This window comes from Hemicordylus capensis, chromosome 3 (assembly GCF_027244095.1).
Source record: "Hemicordylus capensis ecotype Gifberg chromosome 3, rHemCap1.1.pri, whole genome shotgun sequence".
NCBI lineage: Eukaryota > Metazoa > Chordata > Lepidosauria > Squamata > Cordylidae > Hemicordylus > Hemicordylus capensis.
In genome coordinates this window covers 64,487,948-64,502,438 of record NC_069659.1, presented here as the reverse complement: position 1 = coordinate 64,502,438, position 14,491 = coordinate 64,487,948, and the positions used below count along the sequence as shown (strand labels likewise).

Genomic DNA, 14,491 nt, shown 5'->3' with positions numbered 1-14,491 from the left:
ATGTTAAAAGGTGCCTCTTTGCCAAGTTAGCAGGGATATTGTCACTCTACCCTAGACCTATACAATTTGTGACTCCATAGAGATCCATGGCCAGATATGGTTGTAGTCTGTGGCAAGATATGGTGGTGCATTAGGAGCTTCATAAAACTCCTCCAAGAAGGCCTGGCATCTTTCTGGGACTGTAAACTAGGAGGATTGTCGTCAATGCCGGTGGTCTGACCCCAAACAAGCAGTGTAGAGTGATGAATGAAGCTTAGTCTGGAGCTTTATAGGACCAGGCAACACCTTGCTTTTCCTTTGGGTGCCTTGACTCTTGCGGAGTTTGTAGCTGCAGTTCCACACTCTTGCCATCTGTGCTGGTGCTGCTGCTGCAGCAAAACAGATGCTATCAGCACAACAGAGAGCATGCCAGCAGCTCCTTCTGTCACTTATGCAGCTACTTACTCCAGCAAACTACCGTAGAGTAGAGAGCAAAGTGCTGGAATTCCACTATTACTCGTATGTTTGAGATGTCTAGCGCATTACAGCCACAGTACATGGTAAGCAGGTGCTCAGCTTAGTAGGCCACAAGTTGTGCAAGTTAGCTCTGCTTACACGACAATTAAAAACAGGCTTTTAAATTTATCCTCATTTGGGGAACACAAACATTATGAATAGACTTCATTTCACATTGAATCATAGACCAGCAATTTGAAGACATCACATTCATCTCTAGCAGTGAGAAAACTGATTGGAAGTACCAGCTTGCTATCTTAATCAGTCCGTATGCAACACCAGCAAGCAGCATTCCTTTCCTTTTTGCACAAGCTTTGTGTGTCTCTCACTTTTACTGTAAAGCATGAAAAAAGGTGACTTGAACTTAATTTTAAGGGTGCAAGGATTTTTCTGTGACAAGTGGAACATTCAGCCATCTGTGAACTGGCACCCTATTACTAGCTCAATTTTGTCTGTTAGCTACATGGTTTAGTTATTGCAATTTGACATCTTTCAGGCAGCAGACCCTCCAGCAGAATGAAAGATAGGAAAGTGACAGAAAGACAGCTGGACAGATAAAAGGGAGCAGCTGTAAGACATATAGCTACAAACTTCAGGGATTGAACTCAAATGGTCAGGAATTAACCGTCAACAGTTCAGATGGTTGCAGGGTCCTTAAAAACAATAGAGAGAGAAATGATGATTTTAAAAGTAACATTTTGCAGTAATTTAGTCTCTTTTAATTCTCTAGGAACATTTTAGCTATAATATCCTATTAGATCGCTAATATAATCGGAAATAAATGAGGAAATTATGAAAAAACTGCAAGTTGAACATTCTGCAGATGCATACTGTTAGCATGGTAACAATAAATGTTCCATAGCAATGTTCTATATTCCAAATTTTTCAAAGAAACATATTTCACACCCAGTAGCACCTTTCCCGCCGGACCTCCAGGCAGAGGTCTGGTCCACAGCAGCCCTTGGGCCCCCCAATAATGTCATTGGTGTTAATGTCATGGATGGCCACTGCCTGTTGTTACACCAGGCATCACAGTGGTGAGTGCAACTGGGCTGTAAGGGGTGATGCAGCCTGCCTGTGGCCCACCCAGTCTTCTCCTGGGTCTGGCCAAGGGCTAAGTGCTGAGTGCAGCCAGCCCATGCTCATCCAGTTCCATGCATGGCTGTGGTGGGGCCAGGCCTGGCCAAGTGAGCAGCCTGATGAGCCACTTCCACCCGGCCATCCCCACGCACCTCAGTGAGCAGTCAGTGTGTGCGCACACATGATGGCATCAGGCATTGAGCAGACCACTGAGCCACGCTTGAGGAAGCGGAGTGAGCTGCGAGGTGACACGGCAGCCGGAGCTCTAGAGACACAGCTGGGCCGGGGCACCAAGACTCAGAGCAGGCAAGAGGCAGGCAGCAATTTCCCATTTGGAGGCTCCAGAGCTCCCAGCCAGCCAAGTGGCACCAGCTGCGATGACGACCACAGGGCAGGCAGCTCCCTGCCTGTGGAGTGAGTAGAGAGGCAGCGATGCTGGTGGCCAAGCAGGCAGGCATGTCTGCAGTGAGCCAACCAGTGCATGACTAACTTGTCCATTAATTCAAAAGTGACTTAAGTATGACTAACTTAGTTGGGCAGTATCCAGCTCAGAAAATGCCATCCCTTAAGGTGTAAGGGTGTAAATGCTTCAGATAAAACAGAAAGGGACAGAGTAGAACCAGGTAAAGAGCAGACAGAAGGATGTGCTAGCTTGTCAAAGAGATCAAATGGCCATAAGAAAGATAGCACAAACCAGGTAAGAGATTCAGCATATAGGTGCTGATATGCCAATGCCAGAAGCCTCCAAGCCAAGATGGGTGAGCTGGAGTGTTTGGTTGCTAATAAAAACAGATACATGGGGCGTAACGGACACATGGTGCAACAGTGAGAACCAGTGGGACACTGTTATTCCTGGATTTAAACTCTTTGGAAAGGACAGGGAGAGGCAAATTGGGGGTGGAGTAGCACCGTATGTTAAAGAAGGAATAGAATCTAACAAGTTTGAAAATGTAGGAGGACCACAGTCCTTCACAGAAACTCTGTGGGTGTCAATACAAGACCTGAAAGGAAATGTGCTACTAGGGATGTGGTATCGCCCTCCTGATCAACATGCTGACAGTGACTGGGAGTTATTATTATTAATTATTAATTATTAATTATTAACTATTTATTTATTATTTATTCAATTTCTATACCACCCTTCAAAAAATGGCTCAGGGTCACAAGACCAGGAAATTTGGAAAAGGGAGAAATTCAGGATGAATATTTTGGAAGCGTCCTAGTAAGGAAGCATCCCTGAGTTGTCGTGCGGGACTTGAGAAAACAGAAATAGAGGACAGGGGCAAGAGAAGAAGAAAAGGTGGGTCGTGCCAGCTGCAGATTACATTTGCCACTTAGTTACTGTCCATTTTATGGCCCCATTTCCATATACATTGCCACCATTTTGTGGGCATCACACTAGTTCAGCATAATCAAATTTTATTTGGGACTACATCTCAGCCAATCTCACATGCCTGTTATTGATTAGAGGTGATTTCAAATGATATTTTATGCACTACTATGTCTCTGACTAGTCACATAACCTAAAAACTACATCCTGTTTGATTAATTAACTTTTTTTATTACTCCTGCAGGGTCAGACAGTCCTCTCTCTGCTTCACGCACCACCATTCATAACCATTCCTAAATTTCGGGCTGCTCCTCATAATGATGCTTCTAATTTTATCCTAAATAACTGAAGCAGCACAGATTACATTCCATCTAGTAAACTGGAGAAACCATATCACAGGGGTTGTCCACTAAGAGGCTTTAGAAAATAGTAAAAAGCCCCTTTCTGAAGCACGTTATATTCTGCTTTGTATTCCTTACTATCTTCGCTGCAGATTAACTAGTTCTTACAGTAGTTCTTGATTTTGGTTTTGGCCTACATGGTTTAATCACTACTTTTAAAGTTATATTAAACTTTTTAAAATATAAGTTGAGGATAAATATTTCTTTATAATGTAATTCGTATGAACTCCCACCCCCCCGCCTCTACAGAATAATTATGAACTACTGGTTCTGCTCAGGATGGGGAAGAAAAGATAACCATCTGTTAGGGACGCAAATGACTAAATCTGTGTTTACACATTATGTTCTTGGTCTACCACCAAGTGAATTCTTTATCAAAGAAAAATTACTGAGCATTGGATCATACACACTGAGCTCTGTGTTGTTTGAATGAGTCACAATTACACAATTAGGATGGATGATGTGAAAACCCTTCCACACATTCACACATAACACTTCTCTTTGAAAGTTCATGATTTTTCTGCATACTACAGTATCTACAATTGCAATGGCTTATATGCTGCACATTATATATGGCTTATATAATGCAGGCTGTTCCAAACTGCCCACTCCCACTTCAGGCATCTAACAAACACACTAATGCTGCTGCGCAAAAGGGCTCCTCTGTGACTGCTTATTCGTGCGCAATTGCACACTGCATCGCTTCTTGCATTGTTCTCAGTGCAAATTGTGTTGTGACAGGCAATTGCTCAAGGGTAAGTAGTAGCAGAAGAACCCTGTTGTGCAGCAGCATGGGCATAGACAACTGCAGTGGTGTGGATGGTTCTGAAAAGCCTGCATTATATGCGCAGCATGTAAACCCAATGCTTTGGGGATTTGTCAGAGCAAAGTGTACATTACATATGAAGTGCTTGGTATTCAGTATGCTTTTATACAAGATGATTTTACCCTACAGATATCTCCCCTGGGCTCAGAGGACTTGAAGGCCTATCAATTTCCATTTGAACCTGATCATCCAGTTAGAGCCTCTTTGGAGGTCTTGCTTAGAGTGGCACCACTTTTTAAGTGGACATGTAAAGCAGGGCTTTGTCTGTTGTGCTCCCTTGACTTTCGATTCCCTGTCCATTTTGTTCGCCATGTATATCCTGACTGCTTTTACTTAGGTGACACCTTTTTTACTCTCTTTAGCATTTAAAAGAATCTTATTTTATTGCTGTTTTTGTTGGTGCTGCTGCTGACGATGACGACAATGACTACTACTATTGTACTACTAATATTTGTATACTACTTTCAAAATTTATTCAAAGTAGTTCCATTGAAATTAAAAGGACAAGTTAGGCAATGCCTAATTTCAGTGGGTCTAATTTGAGTAATTTTCCATCATGTAGGCCATAAATAATAACACAGACTCAGTCAGCAGCATCAACACAATTACCAATAAATTCAGATCATGTCAATCGATGACTTCTATTTTATATTCTGATTGTTTTATAATTTTGAAATGTTGCTAGCTGCTTCAAGAGTCCTTGGCTGGCAGTGAGAGAGAAATAGTTTAATACATAAATACTGCTACATATATGTCTATTCTCCATATGTATATCTGGTAGAAACTCCCCATCAGTCATAGAAAAATATACCTGTGTCTATATGACTCATATTGCTGTGCATGTGTGGTTCCTACACAAACACTAAATCCTAGATGGGGTGGTATCATTGTACTTGCTTAGGAATGGTGGTTTGAAACCAGGGCTCCTAATGTTCAATATATATATTGCCTAATTTCCTGTGTCAGTAGTGCTCTACCTCTTCTATACACCTGGAAGAATAAACCTCGTAGAGCAGCATGATCTAGCATCATTATCTAGGGAGTAATAGTCAGCTGATCCTACAAGCCAATCTCTGTTCATTTGGACCTATAAAGCTCTGGTCTCAGAGGTTGCTCATCAGCCTGAGCAACTTGCCACAAAAAGTAGCCACAGCAGATTCCTAGCACCGTGCCTTGCCTTGCCTTGCCTTGGGGCAGGGGCAGGGGGAACCATAGCTCAGTGGTGGAGCACATGCTTTTGCATGTAGGATGTCCCAGGTTCAATCCCTGGAATGTGACTCTGCAGAGAAGATCCCTGTCTGGAGAGTCACTGGCTGTCAGTGTAGACAATATTGAGCCAAATGGACCAATAGTGTGGGATTCAGTATACAGCAACTTCCTATATTCCTCTACTTCTCTTGAACTTGATCTTCAGCCCAGCTCTGACTACATCCATACCTTTGGCCCCTCAAACGTGTTCTTCAACTACACCCTTGTCATGGCAACTGAGGACCTGGAGCTATAACCTCATAATGAGGACTTTTTATCAGATTCTTATATGCACTTGGCTTTGTTGAAGAAAAAGGACTAGGTTAGATGAGCTTTGGTTTAAGGAAGCAAGGAAATTCCCATATTCTTATGACCACTCTAAATATCCTTTTTGTTTCAATTTGCAATATGAATAGAACATATAAAGCCTTATAGAAGCTTAGTTTTTTTCAGCAGCAATAGGCACAAGGAATTGTCTGCAGTAACTATCTGCATCCACAATGTTTTCAAACTGAAGTTTAAATACACTATTATTTTTAAGTTATTCTACTATATGATTATACTAAAACTGCTTAATGAATATAATGAAAGGAAAGCCAAAACTTTCAATTGTCACTTCAGGCCAAAATTCCACATTCAATTACATCCCTTGATTGTGCTTATGGCTTGCATAAATGCATCATCAGTTCTTTGTTCATTACGGGAACTCACATGTATCTCTTATACCCTTTAATTGGACAGTATTGTTTTTCTGGCTTTACTTCTTAGGTCTATAATTCTCCTGTTATATCTTCACTAAAGCACAAATGAGTTTTAAGCAAATTTCTCTATTCACAATGTTTTATCTGCATTTTGGATGGCTTGCCATCATACAAATTTCCCATACAACCCTTAAGAAAATAAACAAGAAGAAACCCACACATTTTAGAAGACATTTAAGCTATTTTTAAAGACCTATACCCTAGTAATATAGTATTCATCTGAACTTAACTCCAGGCTATCATTTTTTAAAAACTCAGTTCATTTTGATTGCAGGAGCATCTACAGTGCATTAATGCAATTTTTATTCCAGTCTTAACATGTATACACTTAGAAGTTATGCAGTCCTCAGAGACATAATTTCAGAGGTCACAGAGAATTTCTGAGTTAAGGGGAGATTGGCAAAAGTCACCCTGTATTTGAGTGCCCATGCTGCTTTACTCTGGAAACAACGAATATACATGTGCTTACTTTGTTGCACATGTGCTTCATAAGCACTTCATAAATACTATATGTGTTTCAACTTACAAGTATAAAGGTGAATAGGACAAGATAGGAATTCACCAGTCACAACAAAGATGGATGAACTTCAAAAGTTAAAAGTAAAGTATAGTAAAGTTCAAACTCCGGGATAAGGTCAGTTTTAGAAAGTTAGGGTTTCTTTTTAAACAATGCACATTTAAAGTGTCTGTTTGTAAAACTCAATGCAGGTGCAACAATGGGGTCTAGACTGGATTAATAGTCTTGATGTCTACCTATCTTAGATGCTGCTTCTGTCATATATGCCACCATTCTGTGTGTTTAATTAAGACTTACTTTCATCTCCAGTTTCAAATTCAAACTTCTGGCTATAGCCGCTGTATCCCGTTGCAGTTCTGACTCTGATATGAAATATATACTTGGTGGCTGGCTTGAGGCCTGTGACGATAACACTTGGAGCCTTCGACCTTGTGGAGGAATAGCTTAGTTGCTCATGCTCCTGGGGGACAAAAAAGGGGAATAATGATGTCAGGTTGAGTTGTGAAAGCTGTGCTACAACAATCTTTCAAAACTAAATTTCTTATGAATGTCAAAGTGTGTTTGTTCATTAGAGGGGTGAAAGTTATCACAATGATATATTGCACAACCTTGGCTTAGATATATCTTAAGAAATGATGTGTTATCTTTCATATGGTGAGACTGTGTTCTTGTAAATTGGGTTAGTAATTATACTAGAATCAAAATAATATGAAATTAGTACAAGACTAAATCCAAAGGAAATGACAGTTAAAATGGTATCTATCTATTTTGCAGAATGGAAAAATTAGGATTTCAATAAGTAGTAATAAAGCATAATGATAGATATGGTATTCAAATGCCCGTTACTCACTTCTACCCGCAGGTAGTGCCAAAATGCCGGCGCTATCCGTGGGTAGACCTGTGGGTAAAAGAAAATGAAGATTAACTCTTTAAAGTTTAGAACTGCAAACCAGAAACAGGATACTACTGTCTCATTGGTTTGTTAATATCCTTTCATTCTTAGTGAAGTTAGTGGACACAAAATGTCCACACTAATACTCTTGGAGAAAACAATTTCTTGCTAAATTCAGATACAGTATTTTCAGGTTGAGGTGAAATGCCTTGCCAAACTTTGCTTTCCTTTTTGCATTGTACAATGTTCAGGTATAGCATTTTGGATATGTTGTGGGTAGAGAATATAGCAGTAGCAACACTAAAATTTGGGAATCCTGGTAGCCACCATTTCCCTCCCAATAAGCTGTGGATGGAGGGTAGGATGCATTGTCCTACCCTCATTCATCATTTTAAGCATTGAATGATTAGCTTTATCACAATGCTACATGAAGATGGGGCATTATAATTAAGCCACACAGAGTGAGGGCAATGTGGGTGGACAGTTTAGACCTACTCTTCCTACAGTTTAGACTAGATTAGACCTCCTCGTCCTAAGTTCTTATGTCATGACACTGAGTTTGAGATACCCACCAATTGGGGGACAAGGTGGACAGTTTAGGGGATGAGATAGGGTGATAAGACCCTATGTCCCAGGCTCCAAGCAATCTCACACTGCTGAAACCCCACACACCAGGAGAACCAGAGGAGAGACTCCGGAGGATGGGTTTCTGCCCAGCACAACTGCTAGAGTGTGGCGAGTTAACAACAAGACGCCTAGTTAAACAAAGGCTTAGGGTGGTATAGAAATCAAACAAACAAACAAACCAATAACAAACAAAATTTTGAGCCAAAAATATTCTTAACACAACTTTCATCTCAGCCTTAAAGCATTTAGGAAGTTACTTTACATCTGATGCTCTCTCTCTTCAGCTTTAGCGGGGTGGGGAGCACATACCTATGCTCACCATCACATGTGAAGATCTTGCAAGTGTCTATCTTGCTACATTTATTATGCACTTGAAGCCCACTGCACACAAGGTAAAATAGAACTGCGCTCTGGTGTATTCCCCCTACACCTTTGTTGGGGGGAAAAAATTAAGTGGCTCTAAGTTATCCTATGTCCTCCACTGTCAGTTCAGAATCTCTTAAAATGATGCTTTAAAAAAAGATAGTTGTTCATCTGGTTGTCCTTCAGACCTTTAGCCAGATGTCCCAACACAACATGGAGTTAGGCATGCTTAGTCAATTGCAATATATAGGTTTAAATAACCCAAACCTGAGTTGAATTGGCCAGAGTGTCATATGAGTTTCATATTACATTAATACCTTTTGCAAAACTCCAAGGAATTCACAGATAGGACAAAGCAATTCACACACTTAATAACAAAGAAAGAATAATATTTCTAGTTCTCCACCTGTCATCCCTAAGCCCATTGTCCTTTCCTGATTTTTCTCCCTTGCCTTGCGGTTACCTTCAATGTGATAACCTAATCTCTGGTCCATAATTCAAGTCAAAATAGAATTTTCCATAAGCATTCACATATCAGGGCATATGTAATATGATAAAACAATGTTCAAAAGTGTGGTGTATTAAGTTAGCAGAAGGTGCTCTTAGCTGCTCACCTGGATAAACTCAGATTCTCTGAATACATGTTATTGGGAAAAGGCAGAGCAAATGAATTCTATTGCATTAGCAAGGTTGAAGCTTTTGGATAGTGCATATTTTTTACCACAAAGCAGTATCCAGTACGCACAGCTGGGCTAACTTTCTTTTCATACAGTGCAATCTATATCTATATCTATATCTATCTCTATACCTATAACGCAATAATTGGAATTAAGTGATTTATGATAAGGCAAAGTTTTTAATACTACACAGGAGGAATAGTGCAGTAGGACTATCTCAAAATGTACATAACAATTGCTATATGATTAAGTTGTGGTGTTCAGGGAAAATGAAGTCGTGGGGGGGGGGACCTTAAATGATCTGTGATGCTCATCATTCAAATTTAGGCAGGCAATTTGAAAAACCGTACTATGGGGTGTCTTCAGGTTGCTATTGCTATTTATTTTTTAATGAAATCTCCAGCATATTATTACATTTTGCAATAGCAATCAACATATAAACTGAACAAGGAAAATATAAAATATTTATGTACATATAAATGGAGTACAGAAAGGATGCAAACAGATCATAAGATGGTATTCCCTAAAAACCAATTAGGTTTTGCCTGCTCAACAAGTGTTATGATGATGGCATAATAACAAAAAGGGTAACCTGACTCTGCTGAAAGTCATGCATGTTTGTAATGGGAACACAGTGACCTACACCATACAATTCCCTGAAACCCAATACAATGCTTATTCCCACCTTAAAAGGTGGAAAAATGAAAACACGAAGATTGTTCTTATGATGATGTATGGGGTAGGAGATGCCTCCTACCCTAGTTTGAGAGTTGTGTGCATTCTCGTTTTCTGCTCATGTGTGAGTGAAATACAAGGTTGGAGAGGAGGAAGTGATTGACTGCAAGGCTCGCTTGGAGGGCTTTCCCTCCTACCTCATTAAACAGCTGGGTACAGAAGCACCCTGACCAATAACAAGCCTCAAAACAATCATAGAAACATAGGAAGCTACCATATACTGAATCAGACCATAGGTCCATCTCGCTCAGTATTGTCTACACCAGGCATCCCCAAACTGCGGCCCTCCAGATGTCACTGAACTACAACTCCCAGCATCCCTAGAGACAATTTTTTGTGGCTGGGTATGCTGGAAGTTGTAGTTCAGCAACATCTGGAGGGCCGCAGTTTGGGGATGCCTGGTCTACACAGACTGGCAGTGGCTTCTCCAAGGTTGCAGGCAGGAATCTGTCTCAGCCCTATCTTGGAGATGCTGCCAGGGAGGGAACTTGGAGCCTTCTGCTCTTCCCAAAGCAGCTTCATCCCCTGAGGGCAATATCTTGCAGCGCTCACACATCAAGTCTTCCATTCATATGCAACCAGGGTGGACCCTGCTTAGGGGACAAGTCATGCTTGCTACCCTCACCAATCTTGTTTTTACTCACACACAAGCAGAAAATGGGAGCATGCGTAGCTCCTGAACTAGGGTTGGAGATGTCTTCTACTCTGTTTATCATTGTGAGAATAGCCCTATTACCTTAGGCCTTCATTTAGCAGACAGACACTAGTCCCACTGCTTAACTTCAGTGACAATGGGCCTAGCTACACATGATGCTAAAAGTGTCATTTTGCTTTCTTTCTTTTATTTTTCTAAAGTAGCAGCATTAGAGCCTCAGTCCAGATGAAGACCATGGTGTGGAGAGAGCTGCTCTCTTCATGTACTCTGGTTCTGATGAAAACCACTCACAAAGCTATTAACCCTAATGACAGCTTCTCTTCCAAAACAAATAGCAGCTGGGGGATTTTCATTATGACTGCAGAATAGCGGGGCGAAGGGTTACCCCACATCATGGTTCCTATCAGAATTGTCCTCCCATAGCGGCTCTTTAAACAAAGAAAAGATGAACACAGATATACAATGGCACCTTTAGAACCATGATCCAAAGAAAGTAACAAAAGAATACAAGAACTATTTGAATTACCAAATTTGGCTTACTAGAACATTATTCAGGCAGCTTTAAGGATTCAAATCTGAAACCAAAATGGTTTGAAATTCACCCTATCGATAATGCATAACTCTTGTTGCTCCTAGCTTGACACCAGTGCAATTATTAAAAGAGGAGTGCAACAATGCATTCATTTCCATAATCTTTTTTACAGCACATATAATTTAAATATAATACATTCCTCTCACCTGTCCTCATTGCTAATAAAAGTTATTTTCTCATTTTGAGATATGACAGAAACACTTATACTGAACCAAGCCTTGGGTTAAACATATTTCTGTAGTACAAAGTGGATAAGAATATCACTATGCCTTAGGAATACCTTACCAATAATTATTTGGCTCTGTGAAAGTAAACTATTTTAATAAGCCAATATAACTTTTTGCAATATAACTTCTTGAAGTAAGATTCTAGAAAACAGAGAATTTTTTTTTTAAAAAATCAAGAGGTTCAGACATATCACCAAGGGTTCCAGCTACAAAGGGTTGCCTGGAAGAATTAAGTGCTTCCATGTAACATGGAGAAAACAGAAAGGAAAAATTACAATACTTGAGGAAATAGTGGAAAATACAATCTAGCTGTGTGAACTAATGCCTGCTGAAACTCTTGTAACTGACAGTTCCTGCTGCTGTTGTCACTGAGAAAATCAAAGTAAAATGAGAATAGTAATTATAGTAAAATGAGAATAGTAATTACAAAGAAAAAGAGCCAGCGTAGTGTAGTGGTTAGAGTGCTGGGCTAGGACCGGGGAGACCCGGACATTCACTTCTCTCTCAGCCTAACCTACTTCACAGGGTTGTTGTAAGGAGAAACCTAAGCATGTAGTGCACCACTCTGGGCTCCTTGGAGGAAGAGTGGGATAGAAAATGGAAAATAATAATAATAATAATGATGAAGATGATGATAGTGATGTCCATGATTGACAAAATGTCCATATCCATGATTGACAAAATGATTTTAGAAAATTGCAAGAGAAGAAAAACCAATCTAAGTGTTGCATGGATTGACTACAAGAAAGCCTTCGATTCATTGCCTCACACATGCATACTAAACTGTTTAGAAAAAACTGGTGTCAGCAAAATCATCCAGATATTTATTAAAAAATCAATGAGCATGTGGAGTACACAGTTAACAATCAATGACGAGGCACTTGGACAGGTTAGCATTAGAAGAGGTATTTTCCAAGGGGACTCACTATCCCCTCTGTTGTTTGTAATCGCCATGACCCCACTTTCACAAATACTAAACAAAACAGGCCTCGGATACCAAACGTCTAAAACATCAAGTAAAATCAACCATCTGCTGTACATGGACGATCTGAAGTTGTATGGAAAGTCCCAGTCAGTAATCGAATCACTGCTAAACACTGTCTGTATATTCAGTAGCGATATAGCAATGGAGTTTGGACTAGACAAGTGTGCTGCATTAATAATGAACAGAGGAAAAATAACAAAAACAGAAGGAATAGAACTGCCCAATGGAAGCAAGATCAAGAACCTGGAAGAGAAAGAACATTACAAGTACTTGGGCATTCTCCAGGCTGATAACATTGCACACACTGAAGTTAAAAGAAAAATAGGAGGTGAATACATCAGGAGAGTCAGAAAGATCCTAAAGTCCAAACTCAATGGCGGGATCACCATACAAGGCATAAACACCTGGGCTATACCTGTTATCAGATACACTGCAGGAATAATAGACTGGACGCAGGCAGAGCTAGAGACGCTGGATCATAAGACCAGGAAAATCATGACCATCAATCATGCTCTGCACCCCCGCAGTGATGTCGATAGGCTATACCTCCCTCGCAGCTCAGGTGGAAGAGGAATGCTGCAAGTCCATCAAACAGTAGAGCAGGAGAAAAGAGGCCTTCAAGAATATATCAAGGACAGTGAAGAAGATGCACTTCAAATGGTCAAGAACGCGAAACTATTCAACACCAGTGAAACAAAGCAGGCCTACAAGAAAGAACAAGTCAAGAACCGAGCAGAAAAATGGAAAAATAAGCCCCTGCATGGTCAATATTTGCACAATATAAGTGGAAAATCAGACATCACCAAGACCTGGCAATGGCTTAAGAATGGCAACTTGAAGAAAGAAACAGAGGGTTTAATACTGGCTGCACAAGAACAGGCACTAAGAAGAAATTGCAATAAGAGCAAAAGTCAAAAAATCCACCACAAACAGCAAGTGCCGCCTTTGTACAGAAGCAGATGAAACAGTGGACCACCTAATCAGCTGTTGTAAAAACATTTCACAGACTGACTACAAACAAAGGCATGACAAGGTAGCAGGGATGATACACTGGAACATCTGCAAAAAATACAAGCTACCTGTAGCCAAACATTGGTGGGACCATAAAATTGAAAAAGTTGAAGAAAATGAAGATGTAAAAATATTATGGGACTTCCGACTACAAACAGACAAACATCTGCCACACAATACACCAGATATCACTGTAGTTGAGAAGAAAGAAAAACAAGTCAAAATAATCGACATAGCAATACCAGGGGATAGCAGAATAGAAGAAAAAGAAATAGAAAAAATCACCAAATACAAAGATCTACAAATTGAAATGGAAAGGCTGTGGCAGAAAAAGACCCAAATAATCCCAGTGGTCATTGGCGCCCTGGGTGCAGTTCCAAAAGACCTTGAAGAGCACCTCAACACCATAGGGGCCACAGAAATCACCATCAGCCAATTACAAAAAGCAGCTTTACTGGGAACAGCTTATATTCTGTGACGATATCTATAACAATTGACAATAAAATTCAGCCATCCCAGGTCTTTGGGAAGTACTCGATGTCTGGATAAAACAAACCAGTCAATAACACCTGTCTGACTGTGTAAACAAGAAATTAATAATAATAATAATAATAATAATAATAATAATAATAATAATAAATACGAGCATAAAGAACGAGGTTACAGAGAACTCAAACAACATGGTACAGTGGGAAAGTGGTTAGCGCAATGAGAAAGAGTGAAAGGGCAAAGGAGTGGCAATTCAATTTGGTAGACAGTGGAATGAGGTTCTTTAGTAAAAATTGTAGTTAGGCTTGCCCAAAAAGACTGTTTTAATGTGAAATGAACTAAACAGCACATGGAAGAGTGGAAACCATAATTAGTATAATGATCAGAATTTATGTCTGACTGTCCAGCAGATTTGATTAGTTACAAGTGGTCTTTCCACAAGGAATTATTTTAATCCACTAGTTAAAGTAAATTGCTCCTGACAACTTTTGTTTCATAGGTAACACATGCTTTCCAAGTGTTCATGTGTGGCTATGATAAGCAAACTATGAAGGACTGAGTGCCATAACTGAAATGGTTT

At 40.1% G+C, this 14,491-nt stretch overlaps 1 protein-coding gene across 10 annotated transcripts in view; it reads right to left on the bottom strand.

Moving 5' to 3' along the window:
• The window catches only part of EPHA6 (EPH receptor A6), a 750,202-nt gene that overhangs the window by 225,559 nt on the left and 510,152 nt on the right, over positions 1-14,491 (bottom strand). For 8 of the 10 annotated variants that reach the window (XM_053308761.1, XM_053308762.1, XM_053308763.1 and 5 more), the window contains 2 exons: positions 7,509-7,556; positions 6,956-7,118 (listed from right to left, as the gene is read on the bottom strand). In XM_053308761.1, the coding sequence (XP_053164736.1) occupies positions 6,956-7,118; positions 7,509-7,556 (211 nt within the window). The remainder of the gene's footprint in view (positions 1-6,955; positions 7,119-7,508; positions 7,557-14,491) is intronic. The other 2 variants (XM_053308758.1, XM_053308769.1) reach the window with 1 other exon arrangement.